Raw genomic sequence first — 14,196 nt, 5'->3', positions numbered from 1 at the left:
AAAATAAAGAAAAGGAAAATAAATAGGAAACTCATTTTACACTATATTTTTAATCTATCTCAAATACTATTAAAAATAAAAATTTGTTCTAAGATCATTAAAATTTAAGAAAAATAAAATGTTAATTATGTGTAAAATCAAATTTTTGCTCATTCATTTGGTCTATTTTTTATTTTCTTTTTTAGTTTCCTTAATAACCAAACATAAAAAAGTGAATTCCTTCAAACTTTCATTTCCTTTCCTTAATATTTTCCAAGTTCCAAATAGAAATTTAATATATTTCTTTGCTTATTAATATATACATATACATATACATATATACTACTACCATGAAGCTCAACTCCCAAAACAAAATCGTTTGATCAAGTCATCAATGATGTCTTTCAAAGAGAGAATCACAGTGTGCACATGCACCCAACAGTTAATGATGCCTTACAAAGAGAGCCACAAGTCAAAGCACATGCATGTTCACACAAGAAGAGATCCATAAATGGTTGTAAAAAGAGGGGGAAAAATCCATACCATTTCAGGGGCAGACCTTTGTAATCAAACCAAACAGTGTCTGCCCCAGGAGGAAGTGTGCTGCTGAAAAGAGGCCTTATGTGAGGAACTAACAAAGGCAGATACCCTATCCGAGGAGCTAAGATCTGAAAATCACACATAAAGTCAAAATGTAAACTATCTGCTCTTTTCTTTTCCTCCTCAAGCTTCAGTCCTGCTTTTTCTTTATCTGTTTTTCCAAGTGTGCTCGCACATCTACACCCATCCCCACCCCCCCCCCCCCACCCCTTCAGAAAAGAAAATATCAAAATCAAGTGTGTAGTGGAGGAATACGCGTACAAACACACACACACAGTGAGTGAGGTGGTGAACTGGAAAAACAAAAGAGGAACAGGCAAGGATAAGCTTAAGGAGGAAAAGAAATGAGCAGATAATACAACAAATTATTGCTTTAGAATGAGATTTAAAAAAACATAACAGTAGGAGAAAAGACAGTATTTACCATTAAATATCAACGAATCAAACATCAGAAGAAGAAAATTACATATTTTTTAATTTGAAGAAAAAAAAAGTTGTCCAAGGGACCCAATTAGACAAATATATAGTAGAATCCCAGTCCTGTTTACACCGCCAATGATATTCCTTTATGGTGATGAATAGAAAAGGCTAAATAATGTAAATATTCTAGCATGAACAAAACCAAAACAAAAAAAAAAATTCACAACAATGGAACAGAATTCGGTAAAAATGCAGACGTATATTTTATAATCATTAAAACAGAATCGGTAAAAAAGTGGATCTACCATTAAGAATCTATTTTATAATCATTGAACATGAAGGAGGTCCTCCAGACAATTATTCCAGTGTCTCAGAATAAGCTAACAATTTTGCAGAGAAGAACACAGATACAAAAACAATTTGGAAGTACAGATAAGAAAAATAAGATTCAATATTTAATATCATTAACCCATTCAACTATGAAACGAATGTCGCTTGATAAACAACTCAAAATATACAGGGGAAAAAAATGTTTCATTTTCTAGGTACCAATGTCACGTAGAAACGGTAGAATGCAGTGTCTTACGTCTTGGAAAAAGAAGATTGCAGTATGGCACAAGCTCTGAAATGCAGAACTTTAAATGTGTATTTATATATGTTAGAAGAAATAGGTTATTCTAATAATTATGCAGTGTAAGTAGAAGTAGTTTTGTCCTTTAATCTTTATTATCATTACCATATAAAAGGGCAGACCTGAAGCTGAACATAACTCCAGGAAACTGCCACCTCCTTCTTTCTTTTTCTTTCTTCTTCTTTTCTTCTACTCAACCTCCATCTCTAATTTCACAACATGGTACCAAAGATGGTTACCAAGAGGTTCTGGAACTAGTCTTGTTGTCTGTTGCCCACATTTATTGTGTGGTGTTTAAAAAAATTATAGTATTCCCTGTAATGGGCGGTATCTACTGTGTGTTTATCTCCCCACGTGCTATCAGAATGCACATGTGGGGAAGTGTTAAAGCTTGATATATATTATTGCCCACAACCAAACAGCTTAAGCTTTTAGGTAAAGTGGTAATCTAGTAGGATGTGCTTAATAGGATGTTTTCCAATGTTCTAAGGGGACAAATTCCATTCTCTATCATGTACCCAAAAACATCCATATTCTCCGTTGTGCCTCATGTCTTTGGGTGCACATGTTTTGTTCATGCTCCACATACGGGTCAGGGAAAATTCCCTCCTCGTGTTGTTAAATGTGTCTTTGTTGACTACTCGAGAACTCAGAAAGGATATAGATGTTATGACCCCTGCACTCACAAGAAATATATTAGTGCAGATGTTACCTTTCTTGAGAGGACGCCTTATTCCTCTAGTGTTAGATCTTCATTGGATGAATACATTTTGAGTACATCAATGATTTATGGCTCCCCCTCGTGCACTGATCCTTTGATCCCTACCCTTATCCCTTTAATAAAATATCTTGATCCTCCTCCAAATCCATCAATTATTAATCCAACGAAACAATTGGGGGTCTATAAATGATGGAAAAAAAGCACAGGCATCGATACCACTCTGCATCCACCCCTTCTATGCTCCATTGTTTCAACTTCTAGTTCTGGAGATCCTCTCCAGTGTGATTTGGATTCGTCGATTGCACTACAGAAAGGAACTCGAACATGGACACAACAATCATCAATTTCTTATCTTATAGCTCATTTTGTTTCAATTCAACAACTTCCTATGCATTCTTTTGCCTTGTCAATGACCTCTATCTCTATCTTTTCTTCACATGCTAAAGTACTTGCTAACGCAAGGTGGAAGCATGCAATGGAAGTAGAAATGGATGCATTGACCACTTGGGGAACATGGGATTTGGTGAATCTTCCTCCTAGTAAGGAGTTGGCTAGGTGTCGTTGAGCCTACACCATCAAATATCTTCCTGACAGCTCTATTGAACAACTAAGGCTCAATTGGTTGCCAAGGGGTACACTCAAACATATGGCATTGATTATTTTGAGACCTCATCTCCTATTGCTAGACTCAATTCTGTTCGTGTATTGATCTCGTTGACAGTTAATTTTGGTTGGTCCTTATCCCAATTGGAGGTTAAGAATGCCTTCTTGTATAGAGATCTGCAAGAAGAAGTATACATGGAGCAACTTCTTGGGTATGTTGCTCAGGGGGAGGATGGTAAGGCATGTAGGTTGCAAATAGAATAGCCATTTATGGTCTTAAGCAATCTCCTTGAGCCTAGTTTGACAAATTTAGTGAGGTGTTCTCCTACATTTGGTTTCATTAAGTGCTAGTCTGATCATTCGGTCTTTGTTAGCCAAAACAAGACATGTGCGGTGCTTCTAGTAGTTTATGTTGATGACATCATCATCATCGGCAATGACCCGAGTGGGATTGCAGATGCCAAATAGTGGCTTCAAGAAAAATTTCAAATCAAGGACTTGTACTCTACATTACTTTCTTTGTATTGAGATTGTACGGTGTAACAAAGGGTTGAATCTATCTCAACGAGAACACACCTTTGACTCGCGAAGTGAGACTAGTATGTTGGGAGCTAGACTGGTTGATACTCCCATGGACCCCAATGTAAAACTATCTAGGGATGTTGGACCAGACTTTGAAGATAAACGTCAATATAGATAGTTGTTGGCAAGTTGATCTACCTAGCATTCACCTAACCGAACATATACTTCACTATGGAGGTGGTGAGTCAATTTATGGAAAATCCCTAACAACCACGCTGGGATGTTGTTTGTAGGATTCTAAGGTATTTTAAAGGCTCTCTTGGTAGAGGTCTGATATATAAATGTAACAGAAATTGTAAGATCATAGGATCCTCTGATCAAATTGGGCTAGCTATGTTGATGATCGAAGGTCTACTACCGGATCTTGTACATTTGTGGAAGGTAATCTTGTTACAATGTGTAGCAAAAAACAAGCTACTGTAGCTAGATCTAGTGTTGAAGCAAAAAATCGAGCTATAGCTCCTGCTGTGAGTGAGCTTATGTGGGTGAAGTCTCTTGTGTCGGAAATGGGATTCTAAGAAGCCCATAGATATGTTTTGTGATAATCAAGCTGCCATTTGTATTGCTAACAATCTAGTGTTTCATGAGAAGACAAAGCTCATTGAAGTTGATTGTCATTTTGTGAGGGATGTTGTGTTGAAGAAGGTTGTAAGGACTCCATTTGTGAAATCTATGGATCAATTAGGCAATGTTTTCACAAAAACTTTATTTAAGTCCACCTTGTCTAATGGTTGTAACAAGCTAGGATCAGGTGATATTTATACACCTCCAGCTTGATGGCAAGTGTTAGAAGAAAAAGGTTATTTGGTAATTATGTGGTATAAGTACGGGTATTTTTGTCTTTCAAGCTTTTTTATCATCAATATATAAAAGGGCAGACTTGGAGCCGAACAAACTCCAGGAAGCTGCCACCTCCTACTTTATCTTTCTTTCTTCTTCTCTTCTTTTCTTCTTCTCTTCTTCTTCTCACCTCCATCTCCAATTTTACAACAATATACATATATTAGTGAAATACATGTAATGGCATTCGCATATTTAAGAAAGGATGCTGAGGTACTTCTAAATCTACAAGAGATTTTCATGGCTGAATATGCAAATATACAAGAGATTTTCTTTCCTGAAGAATACTGAGGTGTTCCAAAAAAAAAAATTGTACCAGCATGTGATTTGTTAAGGTGTTATCATTTGGTAACAATCCTACATACACAAATTTTTCAGAAACAGATTTATTAAACAGGAATAGTCAAAATATAATGACCAGGCAGGGTGGGGGGTGTGGTGTGGTGTTTGAGTTTCAAACTGAAAGGCTTAGTCAGTAACAGACCCAAACAACATCTATTCTAGTGGAACAACAAAGCAAAAGTAAGCATAATACAATACACTGCTATTTTTTTACCACATCCCAACCCCCCCCCCCCCCCCTCCCCCAAAAAAAAAAAAAAGATATTTCAAACATAAGACTTTCTAAAGAAGTGCATATCCACTAATGCTAAATCATTACCTAAAAAGATGAATGCATTATTCAACATATGCTATCAAATTCCGAGCTATGATATCAGCTATTCAGCTTCATAATGGCAAAAACACTAAATCATCCCCAAAGAGTCTGTCTTATTTCCAATCAGAAAGCACAACCAGGTTTCTCAATATTAACTGCTAAGAAAGCCAATATTAGACTTGCTCAATGGATTTCATGCACTTGTTGTTTTTCAGATAGAAATGTGAAATTCACATTCAATCACAACTACGCAAGCGATTCCAGTTCTTGATACACTAAGCCAAATGGAAACCCTTTAAGGGACTCGTTAGATAGTTATTGGTTGTGCTATAGACTATGGCCACCTTTGAACCATGATTGGGGGTCACATTCCTAGTTCCACGTGTTTTAAATGTCTCAGTTCACAATCGTACATGATCTGAGTCGTCAAAAGTGGCAATCAACTCTCTTAAATGGATTATTCAATTAAAAATGAAGAAATACAAGATACTAAAAACAAACGAATCACAAAAATAGTTGCAAATGAATGAAGTAAGAAATTGTGCAACTCATGAAATTCATTTTACACAATCTCTTGATTCTTTTCTAGTAAACCTTAAATATTAGTATGTAACCCAAGTAAGTGCTTCAAATTGCACCCTGGTTCAAAACAGAAAGCAAGCAAGCTTATTCCCCAAGTACCCACGAACTTCATCCTGATGACCCAAAATTGACTATGTTCCTAGCAACTATAGCTTATCTATCAAGATATTGGCTTTGGGGTTCTTAAGTATCTATGGCTCCTTAAGACAAAATATAAATGAGATAAATTGCAGTTAGTACTACTGCATCAAAAAGCATCTGATTCCATCTTCATTACTTTTAAAGGGTACTCAAAATATTGAGGCATCACTGCATCAAAAAGCAGCTACGGCAACACATATTGTCAATGGTTTCTTCAAGAAATTGCTAGGGTGGATTAAATTTCCAAAATTTCACAACTAGTCATCAAAAAATATTCAATGGACCATTAATAAAACAAGAATAGTAAGAACCAAATATTTACCAAATAAAAAATTAAGAGCACAATGCACTTTCCAAACAAAATTGTATATGAGGAAAAGAAAGAACAGCATACACAAGACTCATGTGCCACTTTTTGGGTCTTGGGAGAGCACAAGGTACGTAGCCAGTCACGAGCCGAGCTTGTTCAGGGCATTCTTCTTGCCTGTGACCATTTGTCTCTTGCGTTTGGGAAGGGTTTTCATCATGTAAATACTAGTGTAGGGTTATTTTTTAGAGATAGTTTTTTCCTAAGCTAAAAAGAGGCGTATGACTCCTAGGTCATATTGATGTTTCCTAGTGCCAGGGTGAGAATTTGCATAGGAAGCTCTTTATGGGAGGGTGAGTGTTTATCAACTTGCAAAAGTCACTAGTTATTATCAAGGTGTTTAGCCTACTTGCCTCCCTCACTAGACACACATTGTTAACGAAGGTGTCAATAATGAATTACGTTGCTTCAATGTTTACTGCTTAAGTGTCATTGCTTTCATAAGTTGCTTATTGCTTCCGCTGATATTTGCTTGAATGACAATGAATTTGCTTTATTAGTGAATTTTGGTCAACACTAGGCTGGCTAGTTAAACAAGAGGGCTTTAGCTAGCGCCGCACAGTCCTTTCACAAAGGTGTGAAATATTCGGCCCATGACACCTGGTATCAAAGCTCGGTTTGTTGCTACATGAATTCATTTTCCTTTGTTGTGGGATTGGTAAAGCTTTGGTAAATGACCATACCGAACAATGCCTAGAAAACTGATGTGCTGGAAGCACAAGCTGAGACGACAGCCAACAATGTGGCTGTAGAGATAGCCCGAATGACAGAACGTTTTGATGAATTGGAGGGATCATAAAAGCATCAAAAAAGTTCGATAGTGGAAATGTCATAGGACTTTCACCACACTGTGGAGATCTTGCAAGCTTAGATAACTTATCTAACTGCAAAGATGAATGTGAAGATTCTTGCTATGGGAAACTCTTAACACTCTAGGGTTTAGCAATACCAAGGTACCAAAACCCAGGGCGTATGAGGGTGCCCATGAAGCCAAGGGGTTGGAGAACTTTCTATTTGATATGGAACAATACTTTCACACTTTGAGGACGGACTGAGAACATGTGAAAGTGGATACTGCGATTATGTACTTGGTTGGTGATGTCAAACTATGGTGGCGTACTAAGTAGAGTGAAATTGAGAATAGACGTTGTGTAGTGGATTGTAGGGCAGACTTGAAGAGAGAACTCAAGGCCCAATTCTTTCCTGAGAATGTTAAGTACAATGCTAGGAGGAAGCTAAGAGACCTTACGCATACTAGGTCAATAAGGGAATACGTGAAACAATTTTCTACTTTGATGTTGGATATCAGGGACATGTCAGAAAAAGGACAAGCTGTTATATTTCCTTAAGGGGTTAAAGCCGTAGGCAAGGACAGAACTTTATAAGCAAAGAGTTCAAGACTTGTCTACTGCACAAGCTGTCACGAAACACTTGACTGACTACGCTAGTGATAATACCACTTCGTCCAAAGAAAGTGGCGTAGGTGGAAACAACGGAAAGCCTTTCAAGAAGGGCAAACCCAAAAGTGGGGGAGCTGATTATAAGGCATCAACTTCAAAAGAAGCTTCATCGCCTCAAGGGTTCAACACACCCACTGGAAAGGGTAAAATTTCATGCTACTTATGTCGAGGCCCTCATAGATTTGCTGAGCACCCTCAAAAGTCATCACTCAATGCCTTACAAGCTTTCATTGCGGAGCAGACATTGGAGAGTGATGAGGGAGAGGAGCATATCACAAGGATGAGTGCAATGCGGCTAGTGAACACATTACTGAAAGTTACACAAGCGAAAGGTTGGGGTGAGCATAATTTGGTTAAAACCAAATTAACCAAGTAAATTCAGTCGGTTTGGTTCGGTTCAGTTTTCATTCTCGTTGCATTTTGATTTTCAAGTTTCAGTTTTCAGTTCGGTTTTTGGGTTCGGCTAATTCGGTTAACTGAATTAACCAAATAGTATAAATTAATAATAAATAATTATATATGTTATATATTAAAATACTTTATGTACTGTATATATACTAAAATTTTATTTATTTTTTATATATTATATATATTAAAATTTTATTTATATTTTTTATATATTAAAAATCTATATTTTATCGATATTAAAATATTAAATCGGTTAACCGATTTAACCGAAATTCGGTTCAATCGGTTTTGAGTTCGGTTAAATATAGAATTTCGATCGATTCAATTAATGAGATTTTTTAACCAAACCAACTGAATGCTCACCCCTAGCGAAAGGATTAATGTTTGTGGAATTAAGGATCAATGGGAGTGCCCGTGCTATGGTGGATACCGGGCTACCCATAATTTTGGGGAAGGATTCAGGGAGACTCAACTTATCCTTGGAGATGGATTCAAGACGCATGAAAACGGTGAATTCTGTAGCCCAACCTACTCTGGGAGCAGCCAAGCAAGTGACTGTGAAGCTTGGGCAGTGGGCAAGTCATGCAAATTTCACAACCGTACCATTGGATGACTTCCAACTCATTTTGGGAATGGAATTCCTGAGGGAGACCAAGGCAGTGTCGATGCCTTTTGCTAGCTCCCTGTGTCTGATGGGAGATCACCCTTGCATGGTGCAAGTTGTTGCAAAGAAAGGAAACCATGAGAAGTTCCTTTCAGCCATGCAACTCAAGAAGGGATTGAGAAGGGGTGAGCAAACCTATCTAGCCACGGTGGTGGTAGAAGAAGTAGGAGGCCAAGAGCTGGTGCCTATAACCATCCAAGCTATGTTGGATGAGTACAAGGAGGTGATGCAGGATAAGCTGCCTCACAACTTGCCTCCACGACGGGGTGTGGAGCATAAGATCTAATTGTTGCCAAGAGTGAAACCACCTGCTAAGGGACCATATCGAATGGCTCCTCCATAGCGAGCAGAGTTGAGAAAAAAACTTGACGATTTGTTGGAAGCGAGATATATTCACCCTTCCAAAGCACCGTTCAGAGCACCAATGTTGTTTCAGAGGAAACATGATGGCAGCATGCGTATGTGTGTAGACTACTGCGCGCTCAACAAAGTGATAATGCACAACAAGTATCCTATTATGTTGATTGTTGATTTGTTTGATTTGCTGAGTCATGTAAAGTACATCACTAAACTAGACTTGAGGTCGGGCTACTATCAGGTGAGATCTGCTTATGGGGATGAGCCAAAGACAACTTGTGTGACGCAGTATAGTGCATGTGAATTCTTGGTGATGCCATTCGGGTTGACGAATGCACTCGCGATATTCTGAACCTTGATTAACTAGGTATTTCATATCTTGACAAGTTTGTCATGGTGTACTTGGATGATATTGTTGTCTACAGTTCCACTCAGGAGGAACATAAAGAGCATCTACGGAAGGTGTTCAACAAGCTGAAGGAGAACAGTCTGTATATGAAGAAATAGAAGTGCTATTTTGCCCAGCAGAGCATCAAATTCCTTGGTCATGTGATTGAGCAAGGTCATATAAGGATGGATATGGAGAAGGTGAGAGCAATTCAAGAATGGAAGATCCCAACGACAGTGAAGGAGCTGCATTACTTTCTTGGTCTTGCCAACTATTACAAGAAGTTTGTAGAGGAGTACTCGAGGAGAACTGATCCTTTGATAGAATTACTAAAGAAGAGTTACTGGTGGAACTGGACAAAGAAGTGCCACAGAGTCTTTGATGACTTGAAGGATGTCATGATGAGAGATCCGGTTCTTGCTCTTCCGAACATCATGAAACTCTTTAAGGTACAAACAGATGCATCCGACTACGCCCTTGGAGGAGTCTTGTTACAGGAGGGACATCTTGTTGCATACGAGAGTGGTAAGCTTAGTGAAGCGGAACAAAAATACACAGCTTAAAAAAAGGAGATGCCAGCGACGATACATTGTCTCCACGTGCGGCGACATTACATACTTAGGTCAAGGTTTGTGGTGAAAACATATAACTCAGGTATTAGCCACTTCTTCACACAATCGAAGTTGACACCCAAGTAGGGCTAGTGGCAATAATTCTTGGCAGAATTTGATTTCTCATTTGAGCACAAGGCGGGGTGCCTGAACCAAGTTGCTGGTGCACTGACCAGGAAGGTCGAGCTGGCAGCATTACAGATGATAACACACTTCATAGTGAGTATTGTTACCATGACAATGCAGGAGCACATCAAGGAGAATTTATCTAAAGATTCAGTTGCGCAAAACCTCATGAACCTCATGAAGTAGCCAGCTCTTTGTTCCATGAGCTAGAGATCTGAGGAAGACACTGCTGAGAGAGTGTCATGATTCCATGTGAGCCAGACATCTAGGATGGCAGTGGACTTTGGCATTACTAAAGGACAGGTATTATTGATCGCACATGCGTGATGATGTGGTTGATTATACCTAGACTTGTCTCACCTGCCAACAAGACAAGGTGGAGCGGAAGAAGATTGCAGGGCTAATGGAGCCCCTACTGGTACCATCCAGACCGTGGGAAAATGTCTCACTGGACTTCATCACCAACTTACCCAAAGTGAGAGATGCAGGTTCTATTTTTGTGGGTATATACAATTTTTCGAAGTACAGTACGTTTATACTCGCACCAAAATACTATTCGGCAGAGGAGACGACACAACTATTCTTCAAGAATATTGTGAAGTATTGGGATGTTCCCCAAGATATTGTTAGTGACCGAAACTCAAGATCCACCAGCAACTTCTAGACAAAATTTTTCAGAATCCTCGGTTCATAGCTTGACATCTCTTCGAACTACCATCCATAGACAGACGACCAGATGAACTAGCAGAGTACTTGCGCCATTTCGTCAACGCCAACCAGAAAAATTGGGTACAACTACTTGATGTGGCTCAATTTTGTTTCAATATCCAAAAGAGCTCAACAACCAATCCTTTTGAGCTTGTTACAAGCCAACAATCGTTGTTACCTCACATAGTGAATGAGTCGTACAAAGGAAAGAGTCTCAAAGTGTACATCATCACCAAAGAATGGAGACAGAATGCAAAGATTGCCCAAGCCTACCTGGAGAAATCTTTTGAACGGATGAAGAAGTGAGCAGATCAGGGGAGAAGACCGCAGCACTTCCAACATAGGTGACTTGGTGTTTGTTAATCTCAATCCTGAACATATCAGTTCACTATAGGAACAAGATAGAAGACAACTTCGTAAATATGAAGGACCAGTCCCCATCTCGGCCAAAGTCATGAAGGCCTCTTACGGAATTGACCCTCTAGTTTGGATGAAAGTGCATATTGTGTTTCACGTTAGCTGCCTCAAGTCGTTCAACGCCGACACCGAAGATACAGGCAAAAGTTAGTTAACCGAAGCAGAATTGAAGACAATGCAACCCAACAGACGAGAAATTGAAGACATTCTTGTAGACAGAGAGTTCACATCCTCAAGAAAGAAGCGGCAGGAGTTCTTAGTGAAGTGAAAAGGCCTAGGTGACAAAGAAATTAGTGGGGTTTCTAAGGAAAATATGCAACCGTTCGTGGACAAAGTTGAAGTGTACCTAATATCAAAGTCTACGAGGATGTTGACCGCATAAGTGGGGGAGTATCGCCGAGCTTGTTCAGGGCATTATGCTTGCCTGTGACCACTTGTCTCGTGTGTTTGGGGATGAGTTTTCATCATGTAAATACTTGTGTAGGGTTATTTTTTAGAAATAGTTTTACCCTAGGCTAAAAAAGGGAGCATGATTCCTCGGTCATATTGTTGTTTCTTAGAGTCAAAGTGAGAATAGCATAGAAAACTCTTTAGGAGAGGATGAGTGTTCATCAACTTGTAAAACTCACTAGCTATTGTCAACGTGTTTAGCCTACTTGCCTCCCTCGCTAGACACACATTGTTAACGAAGGTGTCAATAATGAATTACATTGCTTCTATGTTTACTGCTTAAGTGTCATTGCTTTCATAAGTTGCTTATTGTTTATGCTTATATCTGCTTCAATGACAATGAAAGTATTTTATTGGTGAATTGTGGTAAACGCTAGGTTGGCTAGTTAAACAAAAGGGCTTTCACTTCCACCGCATGATCCTTTCATAAAGGTGTGAAATATTCGGCCCATGATACCGGTAGCCCTACATCTACCTTTGGATGTTGTTCTAGTGATTTGAGCTTAGGAGTTATGACCCACAATTCAAGTGCAGAACCCATGTCATTGGGCTAGGGTTCACTCTCCCGGGCTCACTCTCCTATGCAAATTGCAAGAAAAAAATTCTCATACAAATCATAGATTGTGTGCTACTGAGATAGCTCATGCAAGCTCCTTTAGTTGTATAAACAGTTTTTGCTTGCTTTAAATTTTAAAATAATTACAAGTATGCATCCCATTTCTGTCCATCTTCTTTCCTTTTTTCTACCCTATCAAAAAACGGAAAAGGGGTTTTTCATTCACTTTTTCCCCTTCCACAATTTTTCCTTTCTTCCTCCTTCCTACCAAACACAGTATAAATGATGCAATGAACTTTTTCTCAATGTGCAACCATTATTTAATCGTCTAAATATATAGTATATGAACTTCAACACTTTAGTGTATCCCAAAAGCATAAAAAGAGGGGGTGGGCGGTAAGGAAAGAACTTTGACAATTAATGCGAAAATCTCACGAAGATGAAGTGTTGAAAAACTACATTCAGCTGAAATACTGAAGTCTAAAACATTGGAGCCTTCGGACAGCAAGGAAGATGGCTTGTATAGATCGTACCACCACATCTGCCATCTTAAAGATCTATACATTGACGCTGATTTATTATTTTGAGTAATAATTGACTCTTGGATTTTTTTTTAAAAAAAAACACTGTTTAGAGCACGAACAAGATCATACTGCCAAGCGAATAAACCCTAGACCCCTAATTATAAGGCTATCTAGAATTTTTTAAAAACTGTAAGATGGTTATTAAGATGAAGAAAATAAGATGACCAGGGATTAACTGATTACGCATATAAAGGAGAGGGTTACCAGAGCGGGCGGAGGAGGAGGAAGCGTTGTAACTTCGGAATCGTGGAGATGAATCTGCAGAGGGATCGCCCCCTCCCATACGTACCTCTGAGCTTCTGTACCTACTCTCTCCATCTCTCTCCCTCTCTCTGGAACTACAGTTCTCTTCGAAAATCACACTCGCAGACTTGAAGGCAGAGAAAGAATTTTCAAAACCATTCCAGCTGCAATTGCAGCTTAGGGGCGTAGGCTATCTCTCCCTCCTCACTGCTCTCTCTCTCTCTCTCTCTCGCCCCTTCGACTCTTCGACGACGATGAACCAGTGGCTCCAGCAAACAAAATTTTGCGCTTTAATTCTCATTTCTCGACGTACAGTGGCATTTGCAATTTCAACTTTCAAGGTAGTTTGCATTGCGCAACCTGCACTTAGGTCCGTTGGTGTCGATGTTAAAAAATAAAGAAAAATTAAAAATCAACAACATATATAAAATTAATACAAATTAAAAACTTAATTAAAAAATACTTATTTTCAGCTTTAAATCAAATAATATTATAAAATTTTGATTAAAATAATAAAATTACAGATAATAAACATTAAAAATTATTATAATAAATAAATTTATTTTAATTATTTTAATTAATTGTTTTACTTTCAAAATTTACTTTATAATAAAAATTTTATTAAGCATGACAATTGAAAAATAATAAAAGTATATTGTAATTAGCTTTATTATCATTTTTTGAAATTTATGTATATTTTTTAATTATATTTTAATTCATATGGTCAATTAATTTCGATTTTAATTTAAAAGTGTATAAATTGAATAATTTAATCCAAGAAAAATATTTTTGGATATTGACATTTTTGGCAACAGATTACCAAAATAGCTGAAAACCATAAAATATGAGTTTTAGTTTTTTAGCAAATAACTGAAAACTAGCAACAAAAATAGAAAACTAATAATATAAATAAACGCATTTTATAATATGTTTCTTCATTGTGGAGAAACAAAAATAGAAAACAGAAAACATCAATGATACCAAACAAGCCCTTAGTGTTTGAAAATCCGGATTTTGAGATTTGTATTTAAATTTGTGTATATTTATGTTGGGTTTCAAAATAAATTTTGGATCTTGTCGATGGCCATTTTGACCGAATC

General features: G+C 37.9%; 1 protein-coding gene across 4 annotated transcripts in view; it reads right to left on the bottom strand.

Moving 5' to 3' along the window:
• The window catches only part of LOC131160168 (autophagy protein 5), a 74,014-nt gene extending 60,559 nt beyond the window's left edge, over positions 1-13,455 (bottom strand). For 3 of the 4 annotated variants that reach the window (XM_058115551.1, XM_058115552.1, XM_058115553.1), the window contains exons 1-2: positions 13,058-13,454; positions 523-647 (exon numbers count right to left, since the gene is read on the bottom strand). In XM_058115551.1, coding sequence (XP_057971534.1) covers positions 523-647; positions 13,058-13,171 — 239 coding nt within the window. In that variant the 5' untranslated portion in view covers positions 13,172-13,454. Of the gene's footprint in view, positions 1-522; positions 648-13,057 lie in introns of all 4 variants that reach the window. The other variant, XM_058115550.1, reaches the window with a different exon arrangement.
• Between the last annotated feature and the right edge of the window lie 741 nt (positions 13,456-14,196).

Source organism: Malania oleifera, chromosome 7 (genome assembly GCF_029873635.1).
Source record: "Malania oleifera isolate guangnan ecotype guangnan chromosome 7, ASM2987363v1, whole genome shotgun sequence".
In the NCBI taxonomy this organism is placed as follows: Eukaryota; Viridiplantae; Streptophyta; class Magnoliopsida; order Santalales; family Ximeniaceae; genus Malania; species Malania oleifera.
The sequence above is the reverse complement of the archived record's forward strand: the minus strand, read 5'-3'. Positions and strand labels throughout refer to the sequence as shown.